At 37.4% G+C, this 21,303-nt stretch overlaps 1 protein-coding gene across 3 annotated transcripts in view; it reads left to right on the top strand.

Moving 5' to 3' along the window:
• Positions 1-21,303, top strand: part of LRP1B (LDL receptor related protein 1B) — a 642,008-nt gene that overhangs the window by 427,999 nt on the left and 192,706 nt on the right. For all 3 annotated transcript variants that reach the window (XM_058028149.1, XM_058028148.1, XM_058028147.1), the window contains 8 exons: positions 251-440; positions 5,294-5,416; positions 7,443-7,583; positions 10,864-10,989; positions 12,742-12,858; positions 14,744-14,824; positions 16,078-16,245; positions 17,972-18,154. In XM_058028149.1, coding sequence (XP_057884132.1) covers positions 251-440; positions 5,294-5,416; positions 7,443-7,583; positions 10,864-10,989; positions 12,742-12,858; positions 14,744-14,824; positions 16,078-16,245; positions 17,972-18,154 — 1,129 coding nt within the window. The remainder of the gene's footprint in view (positions 1-250; positions 441-5,293; positions 5,417-7,442; positions 7,584-10,863; positions 10,990-12,741; positions 12,859-14,743; positions 14,825-16,077; positions 16,246-17,971; positions 18,155-21,303) is intronic.

Genomic DNA, 21,303 nt, shown 5'->3' with positions numbered 1-21,303 from the left:
GATTGCACCACTTCCTGTGTTCTCTGATGGGGGCCACATAACATGAATTTCTATGAAGTTTTTATTTCAAGTTAGATACTGGTTCTGCTGCACAGAATGACTTTGCACTCTTTATTTCATTTTATTGCAATAGGTTGTTATGTTTGGGACAGTGATGACCTCAGTTTTCCTATTTCTTGTTTTACCATCTCTAAAAAATTAAAGACTCTTCCAACCTTGCTGATGCTCACCTACCACTCATTAATTGCAGGTAGTCTACAATGGAAAAGATTTGAATCATCCTTTTGGACTGTCACACCATGGAAATTATATATACTGGACAGATTACATGAATGGGTCAATTTTCCAGTTGGATCTGGTAACAAGGAATGTGACACTGCTGAGAAGTGAGAGGCCACCTTTGTTTGGGCTCCAGATTTATGATCCACGCAAACAGCAAGGTACTTTTGCAGTTTCTCCAGAGTTTTGTTATTAAAGGACATTTTCCCTTAGAGTCTCCAAGCATTTTGAGGTGACTGGATGAACAAAAATAGAAAAACAAATAGGGGTTGTGACATGAGAGAGTCCGGAGTTTCAGTCCATTGAAGTAGAAATTGATTATCTCATAAATACTAAAAAGTGAATCAGAGCATTATTCCTGTCTGAATTCCTTCTGTGCATTCTCACTGTCTTTATTGCCCTTTTTTCCTTGTGTGACCAAGAGATGCTGTGCAAGTATCAATTACAGAGGGAAACATCTGCATTGGCTCATAGATATAAAATATGTGATTACATTTACCTTTTCTTAAATGAGATCATAGCTCCTGCCTGCATTTTTTTGTCTTTTTTTTTAATTTGCTCCCCCATCTTGGTCTACAATCAACACTCTATGCTGCACAGGATAAAGGTAGTTATTTGAGAATAGTGGAAAAATCCATAGTTGTTGCTACTTATATCAGTAGAGAAATGAGATAAAAGCCATAAGTTTGCATGGATGGAATTTAGAAAATAAAATTGTTACTCTACAGGTAAAGATAAAAATGTGTTTTACTGAAGGAAACTTTGAATTCCATTTACTACATGCAGCATCCCTATGAGTTGTTGAGTATTTATTTGCTTGCTTTAGTTAAAACATATTTCTAATTACCAGATTGTTTGGTCTGCTACCCAACATAAAAATGAGCATCAGTAATTAATATAGATAAAATGCTGTTTAAAAGATTATTTTTTTTTTATTGTCTAAATTTTCTCTTTTCTGGTACTGCAGCATCTAAATTTCCTTTCCCTAACCCAAGCTGGTCTGTGTAGCACTGTGCTAAGTCAGGGTTGCTGCAGCAGTGTTCCTCTTACCACAGCTGCTTTTCAGGGACTCTCTCTGACATTCAAAGACATACAAAAGTATAGTTTTTTGGGGTTTTTTCTTGTATTTAGTGTGGGTTTTGTTTGATTGGTGTTTTTAAGGCAAAATCTGGGCTCTAATCTACCCTCAAGGTGGCCAAATTTCAGAATGCTGTCCCTGCTAATAGAGGATTCAGTGTTTGCTTTCAATATGACTGCTGCTTTATTTGGTACTCAGAAAATTCCTTTTTTTTCAGAAAAAAAGGGGCATTTAATGCAGTTGCTGTTGGTTTCCAAATCAGCTGACACCAGAGAGAGAAAGTATTGCCTCTTAGACAGTTTTGCTGAATGAGCTAAAGTCTTAAGGGAGGGAACTTGGCTTGTTAATATATTCTTTGTTTGAAATTGTAATTGGAATTTTGTAAGCTAACTGCAGCCTTTAGGAACTTCCCTTTTTGTCATGCTCAGTGAGGTTGATCTTGCCATTGCTCCCAAAGGAGCATAAAAATTTCTTTTAAAGAAACTATTTGTGTGTGTGTGTGTGTGCATGTTTTCCTTGTAAAAGAGCAGGCTCAAGGCTGAATTGTTGAACAGAGAAAACCACAGAAAAACCACTTTATAGACAAGTTGTATTTTAAAGATATAACATGCTTTAACATGCACATACCTCAGAAACTTTTGGCTGTGATCTTTTGAGGGGACTGCTTTGATGCTGCTGGTCTTGTCCCACAGGCAGGAGCTGTCATTTCATTTGGGCATGGTTCGATTCAGACTGGCATTTCTTAGGGGGGCTTTCCCAGGATACTGTTCCAGTCCTGCTTTGCTTTGTGCTTTGGGGTGGGACATGAAGCTTTTGGGATTTCCTCAAGGAGAGGTATTTTTCATTGTCTCTCTCTCATGAGGCGTGATCCCCTTGAGGAGGAATTTTTGTTTCTTTGTTTGTTTTTCACTTACTTTCAGAGGTTAGAATTCACCTCACTTTCTTGGGCTGAGTCTTTGGATCTCTGTGCATCATAAAATATGGGAAGGTGAAGCATAGTAATCATAGGAGTTGGATTTACACTCAGAATATGACCCTGCAGGTATTTCCACTGCTTTGAAAGGCTGGATTGCTACTCTCATGTAAATAATTCAGGAGTAAGTGAATTTACAGCAGTTAAAGTAGCTTCTTTTGAAATCAGCTAATATTTTAACTCCTCAGATTGCAAAGAAGAGCTGGAGCACCAGGCTGCTGCTCCTTTTGTGTGGTGGTTGATCCTAAGAGTGGGCTTGCCCAATTTAACAGTACCTGAGGTTAGGTTCATAAGAAGCCACAAATGCAATAAATGCTTCAGTGTATCTCTTAAATGAAAAGATTAAACAAATATGCATGGTTTCCATTTTTTTTTTTCTGAGAACGATGACTGAAATGCAATTACATTGTTGTAATTGGTTTAGCTCTGGACTAATTTTTTAGCTAATTAAAATGGAATTGGCCTAATTTATTCACATGCAATCAACAGGGCAACAACTGTTTTAAAAGCTGTCAAAATAGGAAAAAAATGATAATAGCTTAGAACGTATTTTAAAAGTTTGGGCCTACTTTAAGAACAGCCATATAAAATAGCTGTTAGGAATTGTAGTAGAGGAAATTTAATTCCTCAAATATTTGATAGTTTTACAGGTTCTACAGCTTGTTCAATAAAGAGGCTTAACCTACTTGAACTGTGTTTTGGGAGACGTTTAAGCCTAGGAGTCTCTTCAGCAAGACTGATGGGACTGAAGGTCTCCTTGCACCTTCAGGTTGAAGACTGCACTTTATAAACCTTTTTATCTTGGATCTTTTTGCTTTAACTCTTGTTACTTCTCTTTTCCTTGTCATCATCCCCTCTTTTATCACTTTACCTAGCACATAACCCACTGTGCAGGAGTTTGTCATCCCAGTTATGAGGTTAAGTAGGAATTTTTCATCTTCAAGATGGACCATTTGACTTTGATCTCGTGATTTAATTTTTATATATTCATTTTCAGCTTTCACTGGGTTTCAGAATCATCACGTGTTTTCTATATTTGGCTGAAATAGGCTTTTATTCTGTAGGTTTATTCTCTTTTAGTGAGATGACAAACTCATGTGCATGCTTTAATTAAATCACTGCAAATGTTTTGACTTGTGCCATGTGAATTTGGAGTCACTTTTGAAGATTGTATTTTGGTTTATTTTGGCCACTTCTGAGAAATTTTTAAATCTTTGTGTTACTGACATCCTTTGATTTGTACAGTGATGGCCCTGTAAAGATGGAGTGACTTTCAAGGTTACTTTTTCTGAGACTTTATTTTACCTGAGATTTTTCAAAATTTTAACTCAAATACATTTTTTAGGTTTTTTGATGTTTTGTTCATAATATTTCAGTTTTGGTGACCATAGCTGTAACAGTTGATTATTTTAGTGGTTTAATCATAGTCTCAGATTTGAAGTCAGGATGTAGTAATGTATATTGAGTGTCCAGTCTAAGCTCTTTCTAAAATTGTGATTAAGCTCTCAGACTTCTCAGAGAATTCCCATTTTCCCTGGTTATAGAGTTGTGTTCTTGTCATCTCACTCACACCCTCTCCACTGAAAGTACAAGTAACACAATGGCATTTCACATCATTCTCTATTAATCATTTTGCCCAATTTTATTTAAAAGTTCACTGGGTCCTTAATGGACTGTTGATGCATTTTCTTCTAAGAAATGTTGTGTATGGTGGATCAGAAAAAGTATAGAAAAAGGTTAATAAACACTGCTCAATATTGTAAGACATATTAAGGTGCATTTTAAAATATAAAAATTTTCAAAATCTTAAGTTATTTGTTTGTTGTCTGATGTTCATTTGATAATTTAAAGAGATTTCCATGCACCTGCAGGACTGGCTCTGATGGGACACTTTAATATCCATGTTCATAGCTCCATGAGAACTTAATATTATATTTTCTATGAAAAATGAAGTGAGGAACTTTGAGGAGAGGGAATTGTAGGGAGTCTGGTGTAGGCCAGCAAGCTGATAAATGTTTTCTACAGCTTTAAAAGGAGGAACTGCTAGAACAGGAAAATGAAAAAAAAAAAAAAAAGTTTTAGTTTAAATGTTTAGCAGACCTTTAATTTAAAGGCTTAGCAGTGAAGTTTTCTATCTTCCTTGGCCATAATCACTTCTCGCCAGCACGTGGAATCAGCAGAGCTTTGCTCATGGTAAGCTGGGTGTCCCAGCAGTGCAGGACCAAGCAAAGGTCGTGACCAAAGTGGCACAAACAGAAATTGGGACATTTGTGGGCTCTCAGTGACTGAAGTCTGGTTGCCTCAGGAGTGAGGAGGTGAGGGTGGGTGGTAAAACACCTGGCTGCTGTCAGGGTTTTCATGGGAACAGCTTGGGGGAGGAACAATAGCACGGAAAAGCAAAGCGCAGCAATGGCAGATGTGCTCAGAAAAGAGTAGTGGGATATTTGCCTGTGTTCTATCTGCCATAAGTCTCTTTATCCTGTTGTTTTCTCTCTTTTTTTTCCTTAATCTGCATTTTTAGCCACATTTTTTAATGTGTACAGATGCCAATTACCTTCAGAACATTCCTTTATCTGCTGCTCGATTCCTTGAAGCCACTGCGTGCATGTAGCTGTGCCAAATATTTTGCAGTATTTGTTCCTTTCATAAAACAGGCAGATAAAATGCTGTGAGCTGGTGGTGCAGGTTTTTGTGGTGGTATTATTATTATTATTATTACTATTACTATTATTACTATTATTACTATTATTATTATTTTGTGATCTTTAACTAATTATCTTTAAATATTATAACCCACAGTAACCAAAATATGTGAGAGTAATGTGCTCCTAACACAAGAGAAAAGTAATTGCTAAAAATTCTTCATTTGTTTCTTTTCCTAAAGAAAAAAAAAAAGGCAACTAAAAAACCCATTGTTTAGTCCTAGCATGGCTGATAAAGTTGCTTTTTATTTCTTTTCCCAGGTGATAATGCCTGTCGTGTTAATAATGGAGGCTGCAGCACTCTTTGTTTGGCCATTCCTGGAGGCAGAGTTTGTGCCTGTGCTGATAATCAGCTTTTGGAGGAAAACAGTACAACCTGCATGAGTAAGTTTCTTACAGAATATCTGAGTTGATGCTGCTGTTAAGGGATCAAGTCAGACATGAAAATGAAACAAGAAAGTGTGGCCTCCTAGAGGGTCTATAAGACAAAAAAATATTGCTTGAATAAATATTCTAGTTTACAGTTTACAGAATATAAAAGCTTTCCCAAAGAAAATAGAATATTAAGTACACTATTTAAGGATAAAATGCACTGGAAAATATTTCAGTATATCTGACATGATAAAGCACTTAAATAGTTCACAGAAATCTTTAAAAAATATCATAAATGGATCCATATAATTATAAAATAAAATATATATGAACAGTTTTCAAATTTTTCTAAGTATCTCAAACAGAAATCTGACATTGAAATTTTCATGAGGAAACTGTTCATAAAGCACATCAAGCAGATGTATTTATGTATGATAGATTCTTACACAGACTGCAAATATTGCTGTCTTTCATCTTTTCTTTATATATCTTCATTGAAACACTGATAAAAGTTGTTCTAATAAAAGGTGAGGATTTCAATTAAAATAATAACTTGCCATGTACTACAGATATCTCTTCTTTAAAATGCTTAGACTTGTTTTATCTTTCTAAAAATTTTCTCTGTTTTTTTTAAAGTCTCATTGATGTATTTCTTGAAATTAATTGTAATGATTTACATAAGTCTCCCGTAATAACCTTAGTAGAGATGAGCAAAGTATAAGGTTTATTTCATAACATGATGAACATTATGGAGCCTGCAATGACCAGGCAGAGCCATCACTCTTCTTTATAAAAAAGCTCTTTTTCTTTTTAGCAGAAGTTACTGGAATGGGGACTCCTCACTGGTAAGATGGGATATAGCCATTAGGAAGAGGGGTTAGAGACTTTGAGATTGGAATGAGGCAGGTTTCCTGGATTCTTCCCAACACACATCACTGCCTGGCTCTTTCCAAGGATTTTGGTATTCCTCAGAGGGTCTTGGACTCATGTGTGCCATTTTCACGTGAAGCATTCTGAACCTGATATGGAGGAGAACATCTGCCTGGATTTATTAATAAGCTTCTAGCTCGCTACTTAACTCTACCCCAGCAGAATTTTATCCTTTCTTCTCTGCTGGGTCTGTACCACTGCATAATGCAGGTGTTTGAGTTGTTGCTTGGATACAAGAATCAGCTTTTTAGTCACCGTTTCCTATCTCTAAATGTGCACCAGAATTTGACCAATGTCTCTCAGAATACTTTCTGTTTACTTTTGCTGAGGTATTGCAATATTTAAACTGATACTTTACACTGTAATCGAAACACCAATTCAAAAAACAGTATGAGTGCCATTCTGTTCAGAGTTTTTCCATTTATTAAATGTTCATTCCTTCAATGACACACTCAGATGTGTGTGCCACTACAGGCTTCAGGTGGAATTACCTGAGATGCACAGAGTTTAGGTAAAAATGTTCTGAAGTGCAAGGACAAGAGTTGATATTTCCCTCAGTTTGGGAAGGACGTTGAGATGCTTGAGCACATCCAGAGGAGGCAACGAGGCTGGAGAGGGGCTGGGAACACAAACCCTGTGAGGAACCACTGAGGGAGCTGGGAGTGCTCAGCCTGGAGAAAAGGAGACTCAGGGGTGACCTTATCACTCTCTGCAGCCCCTGAAAGGTGCCTGTGCTCAGCTGAGGCTGGGCTCTTTCTCCAGGCAGCACTGACACAACCAGAGGACACAGTCTCAAGCTGTACCAAGGAAATATAGGTTGGATAATAGGAAAAAGCTTTTTATGGAAAGAGTGATAATGTTCTGGAATGGCTGCCCGGGGAGGTGGTGGAGTCACCATTCCCTGGGTGTGTTTAACAAAGCCTGGATGTGGCACTGGGTGCCAGGGTTTAGTCGGGGTGTTGGGGCTGGGTTGGACTTGATGATCTTGGAGGTCTCTGCCAACCCAGTGATTCTGTGAGTTCTACGATATGTATTTATGTAGGGGCAGTATTGCATTCTGGCTGTACCAAGCAGATAAAGAGCTGTCCTTGTTGGATGTTTTTCCCAGTTAAAGAGGGAGAAGTGCTGCCCCAGCTGTGCAAGGCGGAGCAGTTCCAGTGCAGCAACAAGCGCTGCATCCAGGAGCGCTGGCGCTGCGACGGCGACGACGACTGCCTGGACGGCAGCGACGAGCACTCGGAGATCTGCTGTACGTAGGCACTCCCCTTCCACCCCTCAACCCATGCTCAGCTTCCAGGATTGCAAACCAAACCGTGCAGCCAAACCAAAGCAATCACCCTGCAGCCATTCCTGCAAATCTTTCATTTCCTTCTTTCCCTGTGTGCGGTAATGGCAGCCCTTTCAAATCTCGCTGGTGCACTCTTTGGATAGCACTGTGCCAGAGCAGTCATCTTTTGGGGTTGGTATTGTCATTCCTGATTCTTTAAATATGGGTGGTTTTTGCTTTGTTTTTCACTATTTCTTACACTGATTCTTTAAATATTGGTGGTTTTTGCTTTGTTTTTCTCTATTTCTTATATGGGTCACAGTATAGCACTCCATGGGAGGGAATGGAAAAAAGGAGCCAGGCTCTTCTTGGTAATGTCACCAGCAGGACAGGAGGTGAATGGGCGCAAACTGAAAAGCATTAATTTGACCTGAACTTCTGAAAGATAACACATTTTACTGTCAGACACTGGAATAGATTGCCCAGACTTGTTGTGGAGTTTCTGTCTGTGGAGATGCTTGAAATTTCTATGGACGTGGTCGTGAAAAACCTGTTCTATCTGGCCCTGCTCAAGTAGGGGATTACACCAGGGGATTTTAGCAGGTCCCTTCCAGCCATGAAAATTTCTGAGATTGAATAATGCATTTCTTAAAAAAACAAATCCAAAACTCCTCAGGAAAAAAAGGAAAAAAACAAACAAAACCAAAACCCCTACAAGTATTCAAACCAACAAAGTAAACAAATCACCTCCTCCACAAAACTCCCCCAAGAAAACCAAACCACCAACAAAACCAAAACTCAGATCTCTACATGACTTGGAGTATTAATGGACGTTGTCTTTAAAGTTATGGTTTTACAAGAGATATATTATTTTAGCTGTAGAGGAGTTCCACTGTTGAAATGAAAAATAATAGAAAACTTACCAATTATGTCTCTTGTCATTTCTGGAAGATTCTTAAGTAGCCTGCTTTAAAATTAGTGTTGCATCACTGAGAATCCTCTTCCTTACTCTGTTTGTCACAAAGCTTTCTATTTCTGTCCTTAGATCATTTCTCTAAACCAAATCTCTTCTACTGAAATGAAAGTACAATACTTCTCCCAGTCAGTTGTAGACATGAACACTCTTCTGCTCTGCAGTATCATTGAGTCTGAAAACTCTTTTCATAGTCTCTCTTTCTTATCTCTTTGAGACCAAACAACTCTAAACTGTTCTGGGATTTTGTTAGTTTTTTGTTGTTGTGCTTTGTTGGTTTGTTTTTGTTTTGTTTTTTTGGTTTTTTGGGGTTTTTTTCCTAGTGGATTATGGCAGGGTTTTTTTTAGATTTCATTGCTCTTTTCTGAAGTGATTCTAGGGGTTGAATGTCCAAAACTGGACATATGTGTTTCTGAGCCTTTGTGAAGCTGGTTAGGCTGAGAGAATATGTTTGTGAACTGTGATTGTTTATTCATCCTTGGGTAAATCTTGCCTGCTTCACATGGGCTAATTCTGCTGATACAAACTGATCTTGTGGTCCTCTGTAATGCCCAGACTTTTTGCCATATGGCTGTTAAATAGCCAGTTTTGGATTTGTTCTGTTTCATTATTTTGGGGTTTTTTTTTCTCAGCATTTATGTATTTTGGTAGCTCCATGTGGTAGCCATAGCTGATTTCAGTTATATTTCAAAAAATATTTTGCTAGTTCTGAATTGTAGTGCTTACTCTCATTTTGTTTTGAAACCAGCATTTCCTGCACTTAAATTAAGGAGCTCAGCTAATAAAGAGAGTGAGAAGGAAAATCTTTCAGCAGATTTGACTTGATTGTCTTTTAAATTAGTGTGAGGAAGAGCAGTTCATTGATCAAAGCTTGCAATTCTCTGAGGATTTATACAAATATAAATGAAATAATAACCTGAACGTGATCTATAGTTTACATGGCCAGTGTGATAACATTGATCTCTTCTCAGCAGTTGCCATAGTAACTCCAATAGCTCTTTATGAGTTTGAAATATTCTCAATTATGAGTAGAATACATGTTACTAAATATATATGAGCAAAAGCTTAACGACCATTTAAAGCAGTATCTATGTCAAGTATTGAAGTCAAATTAATAATTCTTCAACTTGTGATTTTATTACTTAGATGCTCCCAGTTTTGTTCTCCAGTCACATTGCAGACTTTGGAAGTAGGGGAGATTTGGGACACCTTTCTGCTGAGGTTATTAATTAATCTGTGCTTCCTGTGCTTCTGCACCCTGCACACAGAGCAGGGTTCGTGTGCTATTGATATCACCCTCGCTCTGTGTCGTCTTCAATTGCAAGAATAGGCAGAAAGGTCAAAGATAAAAGCTACTGAAATGTCAAGGATAAGCCTGCAAGACATCCTTTCATTTTAAATACCCTTTGTTTCCAGATGTATGTTAAACTTTAAAAAAGAGCCTGTGGACGGCTGAGTAGGTGAAAAATAGCTGGAGATTATTTTTAACCCAGCCTTTGGAGCTGTGTGCAGTTTGCTGTTCTTATCTAGATCGAGATGAGCAAGATCTGCTAATAATAGATGTTATTAAGAAGCAAAACATAAACACTACACTTGCAAGAGCAGGCCAGTAGTATTTACATAAATCCTGTGCATTCAGCTTCATCCTTTCCTTGAGAATTGGTAGCCAGCAAAAACATGTTGAGAGATACCTTGTTCACTCCTGAATACCAGATTTTTTTTTTCTGTTAGTTTTACACCGTGTTGCATATTTCACTTTTTGACACCTACAATTTCATGGTGAGTAAACAGCAGATCTATATGTGGCCATTGACAGTAATGTGCCTCATTTTAGAAGCATTTTATGACCTGCCCAAATCCCTGCTCACTGTGGTATCATATTTTGGGTCTGCACTTAGCAGCTTGCAGCTGTTCCCCTTGGTGTTTTCCTTTGTTTATGTGCACTTTAGTTTGCAAACCTCATCACACTGCCCAAATGTGATTAAGAACGTGTTTCTTTAAGGAAACAACTCCATAAAATGCTGCTACCTTTTATCACTCAATAGAAGAGGATCCCTATATTGGCATCTTTATTATATATTATTTAATTTATGATTGAAGCACTGCAATGTTTGTAGCTGGTTGGTTTGCTGAGCAATCTTTATGTCATGGTAGTTATACATACAAGATAACCACACTAACTGCATCACTGGGAACAGCATTTAATGTGTTCACAGATTTCACAGCTGTTTTTCTCAGGTTATCTTCTTAGGGGGAAAAAAACCCTCTCTTTTTTTTTTTTCTCCACAGTCAATCACAGCTGTCCTGATGATCAGTTTAAGTGCCAGAATAATCGCTGCATTCCCAAGAGGTGGCTTTGTGACGGAGCTAATGATTGTGGTAATAACGAAGACGAATCAAATAAAACTTGTGCAGGTAAAAATTTGACTTGGTTGTGCAAACAAGTTCTTTAACATCAGTTCCATGAATAGTTCAGGACTGATTTGAACTGAACTGAACCAAGCTGCTACTTTTAATCTGATTATTGACATTTTAAATGAATTCAGATTTTGATACCACCGAGGCTGGAATGCAAATTATATTTTACTTAATCCATGTGCTATCCTGTGCTTTCCAAAGTTATTCAGCTCTTAATCTCTCCATGTGGGTTGACTGTCAAAGCAATGCTCAGGTACAAACTCTGAGGTACAAATCTTTTTTGGCAGTTAGAACTTTTTTAATTAACGTGCCGTGATGGGTGCCACATCACCAGTAAATTTTATTTAATGGTGATTTAGTTTATGCATAATTAGTTATTCAGTTTCCACACGGTGCCTTTAAATTCTTTTCATTTCTGAGTTATTAACTGGTGAGTGGGTTTTTAAACAAATAGCAAGATGAGGATTGTTTACTGATTCCACTGTAGTAAATAATGGAATTCCCAAATCTGTCCTTTGCTTGTGCGGAAGTGATGTTTAGTGCTCGTTGTCAGAGTACTCTAAACAAGCATTAAATCTCAAATATGCAACATGCCATCCATCAATAAGCTGATGAGTGTTTTGAACTGAAGTGCACTGCAAGACAACACACACTGTGTATTAAAATATTCCCTGTTGCCTTACTGCCTTGATATTCTTTGATATCCAACTGTTTGCTTGTAGGGTGAGAGTCTAATTTGAAGAGCATTTTTTTAACCCTGTGTCAGTTGGTGATGGATCAAATTTTGTATTCTTGTTTTTCCATTTATTCCTGCAGTGGCAAACACAGTTAATGGTTAAAAAATGCTTTGAAATATTTTAAACTTAGATTCCTGTTTTGTGTTTTTCGGCTACTTATCTGAACTAAAAGAAAAATGGTAGTTGAAAATAATAAATGAAGAGATATTATTTCAGTCACTGGGGTCTTTGACATATCAGCCATTTTTAAAAGTGTAGAATAACATGCAGGGGAATTCTAAAAGTTTAAATTTGGAATCAAAATTTGTGTTGCTAATTGGCATTTTTATGGATTCAAATTTTAAATAAACAAAATTATGCATAATGACAGTTTTCTATGTTAGCTTTTCAGTGACATTTAACAATTCATTTTAGAATTCATTACTTTCAAAGTAATATCTGTAGCTACATAGCACAAATTTTTTAAATGATCCTTATTTCTTCAGGAGAAAGACATGCATTGATTCCTTTAATGGATGATTGCAGTTAAGTGTTTACAGAGGCAAGGATTCTAAGAGCAGTGAGGCCAGGCACATCACACACAGGCTAATTCCCATTTTCCTGTGTAAATACAAAATTCACAAGATCATTGTTCGTGGTGTGGAAAGCAGGTTGTTAATATTCCTTGGACATTCCTATTAATAGGGATACTAATATTCCAATTAATATTTGTTAAGAATCAGGCATTTTTATGCCCTGATTTTTATTTACTTCAAGCATTAGTACACATTAATTGTTTCCTTACCGCCTAGCTTTGCGCAGTTACATCTAGAATTTCATGTTATTTTATAAGGAAGAAACCACTGATAATTCCACACGGCAGAGGTGAACGATGTTTAGTCAGAGCAGGGAAAGGTGCAGCAGGCCAGGAGGCGCCCTCCAGCCCTGCAGCTTCTGAAATCAGGCACCCGCCAAGAGACCCAATGGATCTAGTCCATTTCCCTTGTATTTTTGGAGTGCTTTGTCTTGACAGCAAGAACTTGTCAGGTTAATCAGTTTTCTTGCGGGAACGGACGGTGCATCCCAACGTCGTGGCTGTGTGACAGGGAGGATGACTGTGGAGATGGAACTGATGAAATGGCATCCTGTGGTAAGTGGATTTTTGGTTTTTTGGGGGGGAAAGGAAAATTCTTCACTAACGTATAAGGATCTCTTGTCCAATGAAATGAAAATACTGTTTCTGAAATGGCCAATAGACTTTGTCTGGCTGATAAATAGAACCCAAAGCAAATGCAGCATTTTCTATGTAATGAGTTTTCAACTACAATACCAAATATGCCGATCAATCAAGGCTTTTTTGATTTACAGCCCATTATCAAATCCTGCCACCCTCAAAAATTATATTTATCTCTGCCACATACCTCTCCAATGGGCCCCCTCAGCATATTCTAGACGTCAATAAAATCAGCCTGTTTCGAGCCTCAACAGAAGTATATTTAATCTTGTATTTTTCAGTAAAAAAATAAAAATCTTGGTTCTATCATGAGAGAGTATCAGCAGCTGTTCTGACTGCTGCTCTGCTGAGATAGTGCAGAGAGGGGTGTGCTCTCTCTAATCAGCTGCTTCCAAACAATTAAGGATTTTAATAGTCACTTGTTCTGCAGGGCACTGGTGACTGCTGTGAGTCTGAGAGCACAAGGGTCAATGAGCTGTCTGCAGATGCAGAATCACAGAATGTGATGCAGTGCAGTGCAGAAGCACAGGGTGCTTTGGGTTGGAAAGAACCTCAAAGACCACTTTGTTCCATCCCCCTCCATGGGCAGGGACACTTCCCACCAGGCCAGAGCTTCATCTAAACTGGCACTGAACACTTGCAGGGATGGGGCAAAAAAAAAAAAAAGACAAGTAGTTTTTACATGTATAAAAATAACAAACCCAAAACAAACAAACAAAACCCAAAACAACCAAAAAAAAAAAAAAAAGCAAGAACTTTGTAGAAGTAACTGACAAAGTGTTATCATCAATGGTAGCTTTTTTCTTACCCTTTTTATATTTGAAGCAGGATAATCACTTCTGTTCAAGTTCTTTGTGTTCTCTATGTAATTTTTAAATAAAAATTATTTCATTTTAAATCTGTTATTAGATGAAGCTGGTTTGGTTTAGTGCTTCATCAGAATGTGACGCTTTTTGAGCCAAAACTTTGTGAGATTCAGTAAAAACAAAGTTATTTCAGTTTTCGTCCTAAGAAAGTTTTATATTTATGTGGCATGTTTTAAAAATTTACATAAATCTCTTTAGTATTTTCCAGAGTATTTAGCAATAAATGCACACATCTACCTATGTCATTGGCTTTAGAAGAAAAGTCTGAAAAATTCAAACTATATTTAAGTTACTTTATTCAGAAGTATACTTGTTAGTTATAGAAACACAAATTTGTGTTCAATACAGATAATTATTTGTGAATAATATTGTCTCAGATTTCTACTGCTTTACTGGAATGCTGGGAGGAATTGCTTGTGAAGGCTGACATTTTAATCTTGTATTTTATTATCCCAATGTAGGGTAACTTTATTTCTTGGCTGTTCTTTAGCTTGGTACTTAACCTTCCCATTTTATAGTGCTCCATTTCCTGTCTCTTCCTGGCAGTGCTGTTGCAATTGGAGAACCCTTCTGTAAATAAGCACATGGAAAGCAGAGTTTGTATCAGGCATCAAGCTATAGTCTTAAATATTGGCATAGTGGGAAAACCAGCCTTGGTCTGATGGGAATATAGGACCAGACCATTCATCACAGAGGAATGAATTTCGTGCTGATGAAAAGTAGGGTTTGGACAGTATTTACACTTTGAAGCCATTTTATTTTTATTTTTGGTGTCTCACCTTTTTCTCCTCTCCAGATTCAATATCTGGAAGGTGCAAATATTTGCTACAGCACACTTGTGTAATTTATGCATACAGGAAGGTGACAGAATATTACTGAAGAATAATATTAAATTATGTTAAAAAGTTTTTATTTCTTTTTGGACGCTTTCACAGAATTCCCAACATGTGAGCCACTAACTCAGTTTATCTGCAGAAATGGAAGATGCATTAGCAGCAAATGGCTCTGTGATTCAGGCAAGTATCAAGTCCTCTATATCTGAAATGAATATGAGGGATATCACATAAATACTTCTTTGATGTTCTTTTTTTCTGAGACTCATTTTGTCAGCTTGGCTTGTAAGTGATCAGAGAATAAATAAAGCATTTTAGAATTACTGACCTGACCTAGAAATCAGCAACACTGAAGATTCAGATAAGGAATGAGGCATTGGATATTGTAATGGGTACAAATACTATATTATGTAGAATGAAGTATGATGATTCAGTACTTAAAAAAAAAAAAAAAAAAAGGAAAGCAAAGCTATTGCTTATGGAAGTGCTTTCTGTTCTTACAAAACAACATGATTTCAGTGACCAATATATCAGATTTTTTTTCTTTTTGTGGACAAGTTCAGTTAACATAAACAGCATCCTTGAAGACTGAAGCCAGCAAAACTTTATAATGTATTTAGTTCTTTTGGCTGGAAAAGTACATATTTGAATGTTACAATGAATCTCCTCTCAGAGCTTGTGGTGTGGGAGTGATGTTGCTCCAGTCCTAATAACATTTGGTTGGTCCAAAGCATTTGGTGTTTCTATAATTTTATTTGTCTGACAGGAATTTTTAGCTGTAAATGGACAAATTCCCGAAATTATCACAGTGTGCTGATGAATTTCTGTGCATGGAGACCCTTTAGAGTGTACCTAACATATTTATCTCCTTCTTCCCTTGATGACCACGATCAAATTACGGGAATTGCCTTAAGACTGTTGTAATGACTGCAACATTAGAGTAATGAGAAACTGCAGTCCATGATTATTTATGTGCTTTCTCTACTTTGCACTCTTGGAAACAAAGTTTAATAGCGCTGGAAAGAAATTTGTCAGGTTTTCATTTTGGTTTATATGAAGCTGTTTGTGTCTGTGATTAACTATCTTAGGTTATCACAGAGAATAAAGGAAACCAACCATGTTTGACAGCCTGTGTTGTCACACACAGTTAAAGAAATTAAGAAAATCTACAGGCTTCTCATGCTTGCTGGTGTCTCTGATTGAATAACTGAGTAAGGGGTTAGACTATCCAGCTATGACTGAGTTGAGTGCTGTTGGTAAATAACATTTAAAGTATTATGTGCATTAGCAATAATTTGATGCCTATGGGGAGAAAACACACTACTTTATTTACTGGATTTTGTTTTTTCTTTTGCCTTTTTCAAAATGATTTTCCCTCCTTGCCTATTTCATTCAGAACTTTTATATTTTAAAATATTGCGAAATGCTGTTTGCAGATGATGACTGCGGTGACGGCAGTGACGAGCTGGGCTGCGTTCACTCGTGCTCTGCTGATCAGTTCAGGTGTCAGAATGGCAGATGCATCCCAGGGCACTGGGCCTGTGATGGTGACAATGACTGTGGAGATTTCAGTGATGAAACCAGAACAAACTGCAGCAGGGAAGGTTAGATTTTATTTTTTTTTTTTCCCCAAGTTTTTAATACAGAGAATAATTTGTTATGAATACCTGACCTCCAGCCAGTGGGAAAAGAGGAGATGCTTTTAACCTTGGTAAAGGCTGGAATGGGAAATATGGGAAATATCAAGTGCAATGTGATAACACAGAAGTGTATCATGAAGAGGAATGCATTTGAAAACAGAACAGGTATTACAGAGAGATAAGTTTTCAGTTTTACATCAGGGAATTATGCTAGATGTTTGTCTTATTGCAGAGATGCATTCTGTCTAGGTGAAGAGACAGAGGCATTCTTTATGATATTATTGATATTTTCTGGTTTTTTTAAATTTCAACAATAATACTCTCATTTTTGTGTGATGCAAGTCTTTGTGGGTTTTTTTTTTTTACATAAAAGCATTTTAACAAACTCCAGCCCTATTTAAATGCCATACATTGTATTTATTTGCTCCAGTCCTAATAACATTGGGCTGGTCCAAAGCATTTGGACTGGGGAGAGAAAGAAAAGATGCTTATGGCAAAGGATAAAGAATAATCAGATTAGAATGAGGGAATATATTTCATATTTTCCTCTTAATGATTTTTCTGCAACAAAGTAATTGTACAAAATGTTATTGGTCCCTTTTAGTTTATATTTTAAATCTTGTTGGATGCCTCATACAAATACATTAATTATCAGAATGTCATATTAATTTTATATATTCACAAGAGTAATTTTTTATCTATTTCTATCAAAATGATCAGTCTAGAACTGAACAACCCACTTTTACCCCTGTTCATTTCCATTTTAAACTGAAAGCCTTGCTCTAACCTTTTACAATAGAATACAAGAATGTTGATCATGTAAGGGAAAAACCCAACAACGCAATGTTAAATAAAATAAAATAAAATGTATATTTATAAACAGTGCTATAAGAATTGATTCAAATAATGCTTCTTGGTACAAGCAGGGAAGTATAAGTATGCCATTACTTTAAAGTTCATGCAATTGTCGTTAGTACATTCTTAAATAATAGAAATACAGTTGTAATATCTTGGGAAAAGAAAAGCACGAATAAAATTGAAATAGCCATAAGCTAGAAAATGCTTAGAGAATTATGTATGTGATGAATAATTAAAACCTCCCAGTAATTATTGTTTGAAGCAGTCAGCCCTGATTGCAGGGCTGCGCTGAGCAAAGCCCCATTGCCGTGGGGTTTGGAGCAGCTCCAGCTGCTCCTGCAGTGCTGTGGCAGCACAAAGCAGCAGGTGTGGGGCTTGTCAGGGCACGGGTGGGACCTCTCAGGTGCTGTGCGTTAGGAGGTGGACCTTGTTGGGTAAAAAAGGAGAAGGAGGAAGGAGGAGGGAAAGCAGCTTGAGGATTAAGTGCAGGGTTTATGAAACATCAGGAAGCCTTCATCGGCCTTGTGCCTTATACCTCCAAACTCCTTCCTGTCTGACAGATGTGAAAAAAGTGAATAAAAATCAGTATTGAGCTGGAGGGGGAAGTGAAGGAAGTTAGGAGGTAAGAAAGAGTTTGTCTGAAGCTTATGTTGGAGTGATGAGTTACAGGATGGAATAGGGCATTTTGATTGTTGTACTTGGGAACTCTGATTTTGGCTAGGGAAGAGGATTCTGAGCCAGTGTAGACTTGGAATGGTAAAAAAAAAAAAAAAAAAAAAAAAAAAAAAACTCACACAAGCAAATTTTTCAATGTAATTCTTATTTTTCTAAGAAACTCCCTCTCCTGGAAGGTGCAGCGGGAGGGAGTTTCAGTGCAGCCCTGACGGGAGCTGCGTGCCGGAGCTGTGGCGCTGCGATGGAGAGAAGGACTGCGAGGACGGCAGCGATGAGAAGGGCTGCAATGGAACCCTCAGGGTGTGCGATGAGAAAACAAAGTTCTCCTGCAGGAGCACAGGTAGGGGCTTGCAGATGCATTTTCCGCTCGCTTTCTGTGTGTTTGTGTGAGTTTGTGTTGTTTCATCACATATCTACTCTTTAAATAATGCTTACTACTCATGAGGTGAGGTTACCCCTTGTATTCCTACCAGAAAAATAATATTGATTTACCTGTCCTGTTTTCTGGTTTAAAATATGAAATGGATGAGTTTTGAGATTACTTAAAGCTGAAACCACTCTCTATGATAGTACACCACACCAAATACTCAAAGCATTTAATAGCACTCCAAAGTTCAGTTATTTTCTTCTATTTCCCCTTTCTGGCCCTAGAAATAAGTTGAATTAAATGGTATAAAGTACCTTGAATATTTGAAGAGTTACAACTACAGCACTGGAAATTTGAAGTGCAGTATTGGATGAAAAATACATTCTTTGATTGTGTTTAAAACCATTTTTTTTTTCTCTAAGTGTGCTACACTCAAATGTGGGGTAAGAATGTGGCAATCATTGCTTGAGGATAGGAAATTATATAAACAATAATGTTTAGATGGAACTTTTTTTTAAGGGAAAGCCCAGTTAAAGAAGAAACTAATATATGTCAGCGCAATACTAATATTTTTGTGATTTCTATCAAAGCTTTGTGTAATATTAGGGCTAAAATAACTTTCACAGCAATATTTAAAGGCTGTAAGAAGTAGGACTATTGTTGACATTGGGCAACTACAAGTATTGAAGGACGTGAGAACCCATTCTAATACCTGTGTTACAAGCATGATAAATGTGTCAGAGGGGTTTGTGTGATCTCTGTCCAAAAGTATTTGCTGTTCCTTCTATTTTAAAGTTATGAAAATCATGATGCCTTGAAAAAGAAATATGGAATGCTGAATTGTGTCTAAGAAAACACATTTCCTTTTGTGTCCCAAAAGAGAGATAGGTTAGAAGCAGTGTGGAATACAAAATGGAGTGTAGATTTTAGTTATTAGGCTTTGTTCCTTTTAGAAAAGCTTGCCTTTTAGGCTGGGCTTTGGTTTCTTACTTGTCCTGAATGATTTTAGATACAGAGAATGGAAAGCCCTTCTGGTGGTAAGCTAAGATTTTACAAATACAGGAAATAGCAAGGATTTAAATTCAGCATAATTGTCTGAATGAGCTGTTTTTCCAACAGAGAACTAGAACCCCATTTCAAAGTCCACAGTCCAAGCTGCATTCTCTCATTATGTATTTCCCTTTGTTTGTAGTCAGGTTAAAGGAGGGCACTGTCCCAGTGCACAAGGTGAAAGGTGACTTCTCTGGCTGTCACATAGAAATGCAGCAAAACCAAAAATTTTCATCAAGAATTTGCTCAATTCAAGGGAATATGGCTTTGATTTGAAGGAAAATGCAATTTTGCTTGTTTGTTGTTTGAAAACACCACTGGAACAACCAGTTATGAGAGTCATAATTTTCTCTTTTGCAATATTCCTTCCTCCTGGAAGGAGCAAAATTTGGAGGAGGCATGCAATAATGCACTGTAGCAGAAAACAGCAAAGGCAAATAAATTTTTGTTTAGCTACTTTTCCATTTGTTCCATGTGGTTTGGACAAAGGACTAATAATGGGTGTATGAGGAATAGTTACTGGAATGTTTCAGAAGAAGTGCAATTTTCTCTGTGCACGATTCTAAAGAAATAACGCTGTCTGGCTCGCTCATTGCTGGCAGCTGCTCTGGCGAGGAGGCCCTGGCTAATTGTCCCCTCAGAGACTGCTGGGTGGGGACATCTGATCCAGAATGTGATGGGTCTGGGTGGGAACATGTGTGTGGAGGCAGCTGAAACAGCCAGTGCTTCAGGAGGGAAGGGGCAGCTGGTGGGAGCAGTAACAGTGAGATGGCGCTGCCCATTTTTTGCTGGTTTCTTTCCATTTTATGCCTGTGATTAGTAGCTGCAGGGTCTTTCCTTACAGTGGCTTTTGTGGCTTTGGCTGATGTGTCACAATGCCACGGGGATGAGTGCCAAGCTCCAAAACCAGGATTTGTCAGCATTCAGCCCAAAGGGATTTTTCTGCTTACAGGGGAGATGATCTCAAGAGCCCATCATACCCAGCTCCTTTTCCAATACAATTCCATACAATTCTATGGCAGAGTGTATCCTAAAACTTACAGAGATGGCCTTTTGTCATCTGCCTGTGGTAACATTTTAACATTTGAACATTCCAACATTTTGTTCCCAACAAGTCATCTGACTCCTTTGGATATTAAATGCCTTATGGGTCTCTAAAAGCATTATTTGTTGAATAAGCAAATACTTTGCTTCTCCCCTTGCACATCTTCCATTTCTGTTTTGTGTTTTTACACCTTTATTATTTTAGTTGGTCTTGCTGGAACTGTCCAGCCTGGGCAGTCCTTGAGCTGCTGTGTCCAAAGTCAGCCAAAATTCTGCGGGGTACTTGAGCTACCAGATTTCAGAATTTTGTTTCTAAATTTTTTTTTCCAAAACCATCCTATGTTTGTTTGCAGTGATGTGTGATGAAAAATCTACTAGGGGTTACACAGCAGTAGGATGTGAGAGGCAGTCATTACCTGATTGAGATTGACTACTCTTGGGCTGCTGCTAGCCAATTATTTTCTGGTTTAAAATTAGATTAGGCTTCTTTTAAATTGGACTAGATTAATTTAAATTGTACAAAGGTCCAACTTTCTATTTTAAATTCTGATTCTGTCCTCCAAAAATTATTACAGGCATGTACTTCAGCTCAATTTTATGTACTACATAAATTTATCCTTTTTATTCCATCTCCCTACTTCTCAGTTAGTAGTGCTGCACCAAGACCAGAATCTGTGCAATCTCACTTAAAATGTCATCTAATTACTCTAATGATCATAATAAAGTACTTCTGTGAAGACAAATGCAAAAGAGCCATGAATGCTTCAGTTTAGTAAGCAGTACATCTGAGCTGTAATGCTTATTTGTCATACTTAGTGTTCTTTTTATTTTTTCAAGCAGTAGTTGATGGTATCCCACCATTTTTGATGCTACTCTGGACTATTTTTTTATACTTTGTTGTTTTATTAGTTTTTTTTTTTTTTTCTTTCCTTACATGTAATAATATATTAGAGGGGGAAAAAAGATTTTGAGGAAAAAAGTAGTATTGGTTTGGAATGGAAAATAAGGAACGTACGTAGAGGAAATCA

The sequence above is a fragment of the Melospiza georgiana genome, chromosome 7 (assembly GCF_028018845.1).
Source record: "Melospiza georgiana isolate bMelGeo1 chromosome 7, bMelGeo1.pri, whole genome shotgun sequence".
NCBI lineage: Eukaryota > Metazoa > Chordata > Aves > Passeriformes > Passerellidae > Melospiza > Melospiza georgiana.
This window is presented reverse-complemented; position numbering and strand designations above follow the sequence as displayed.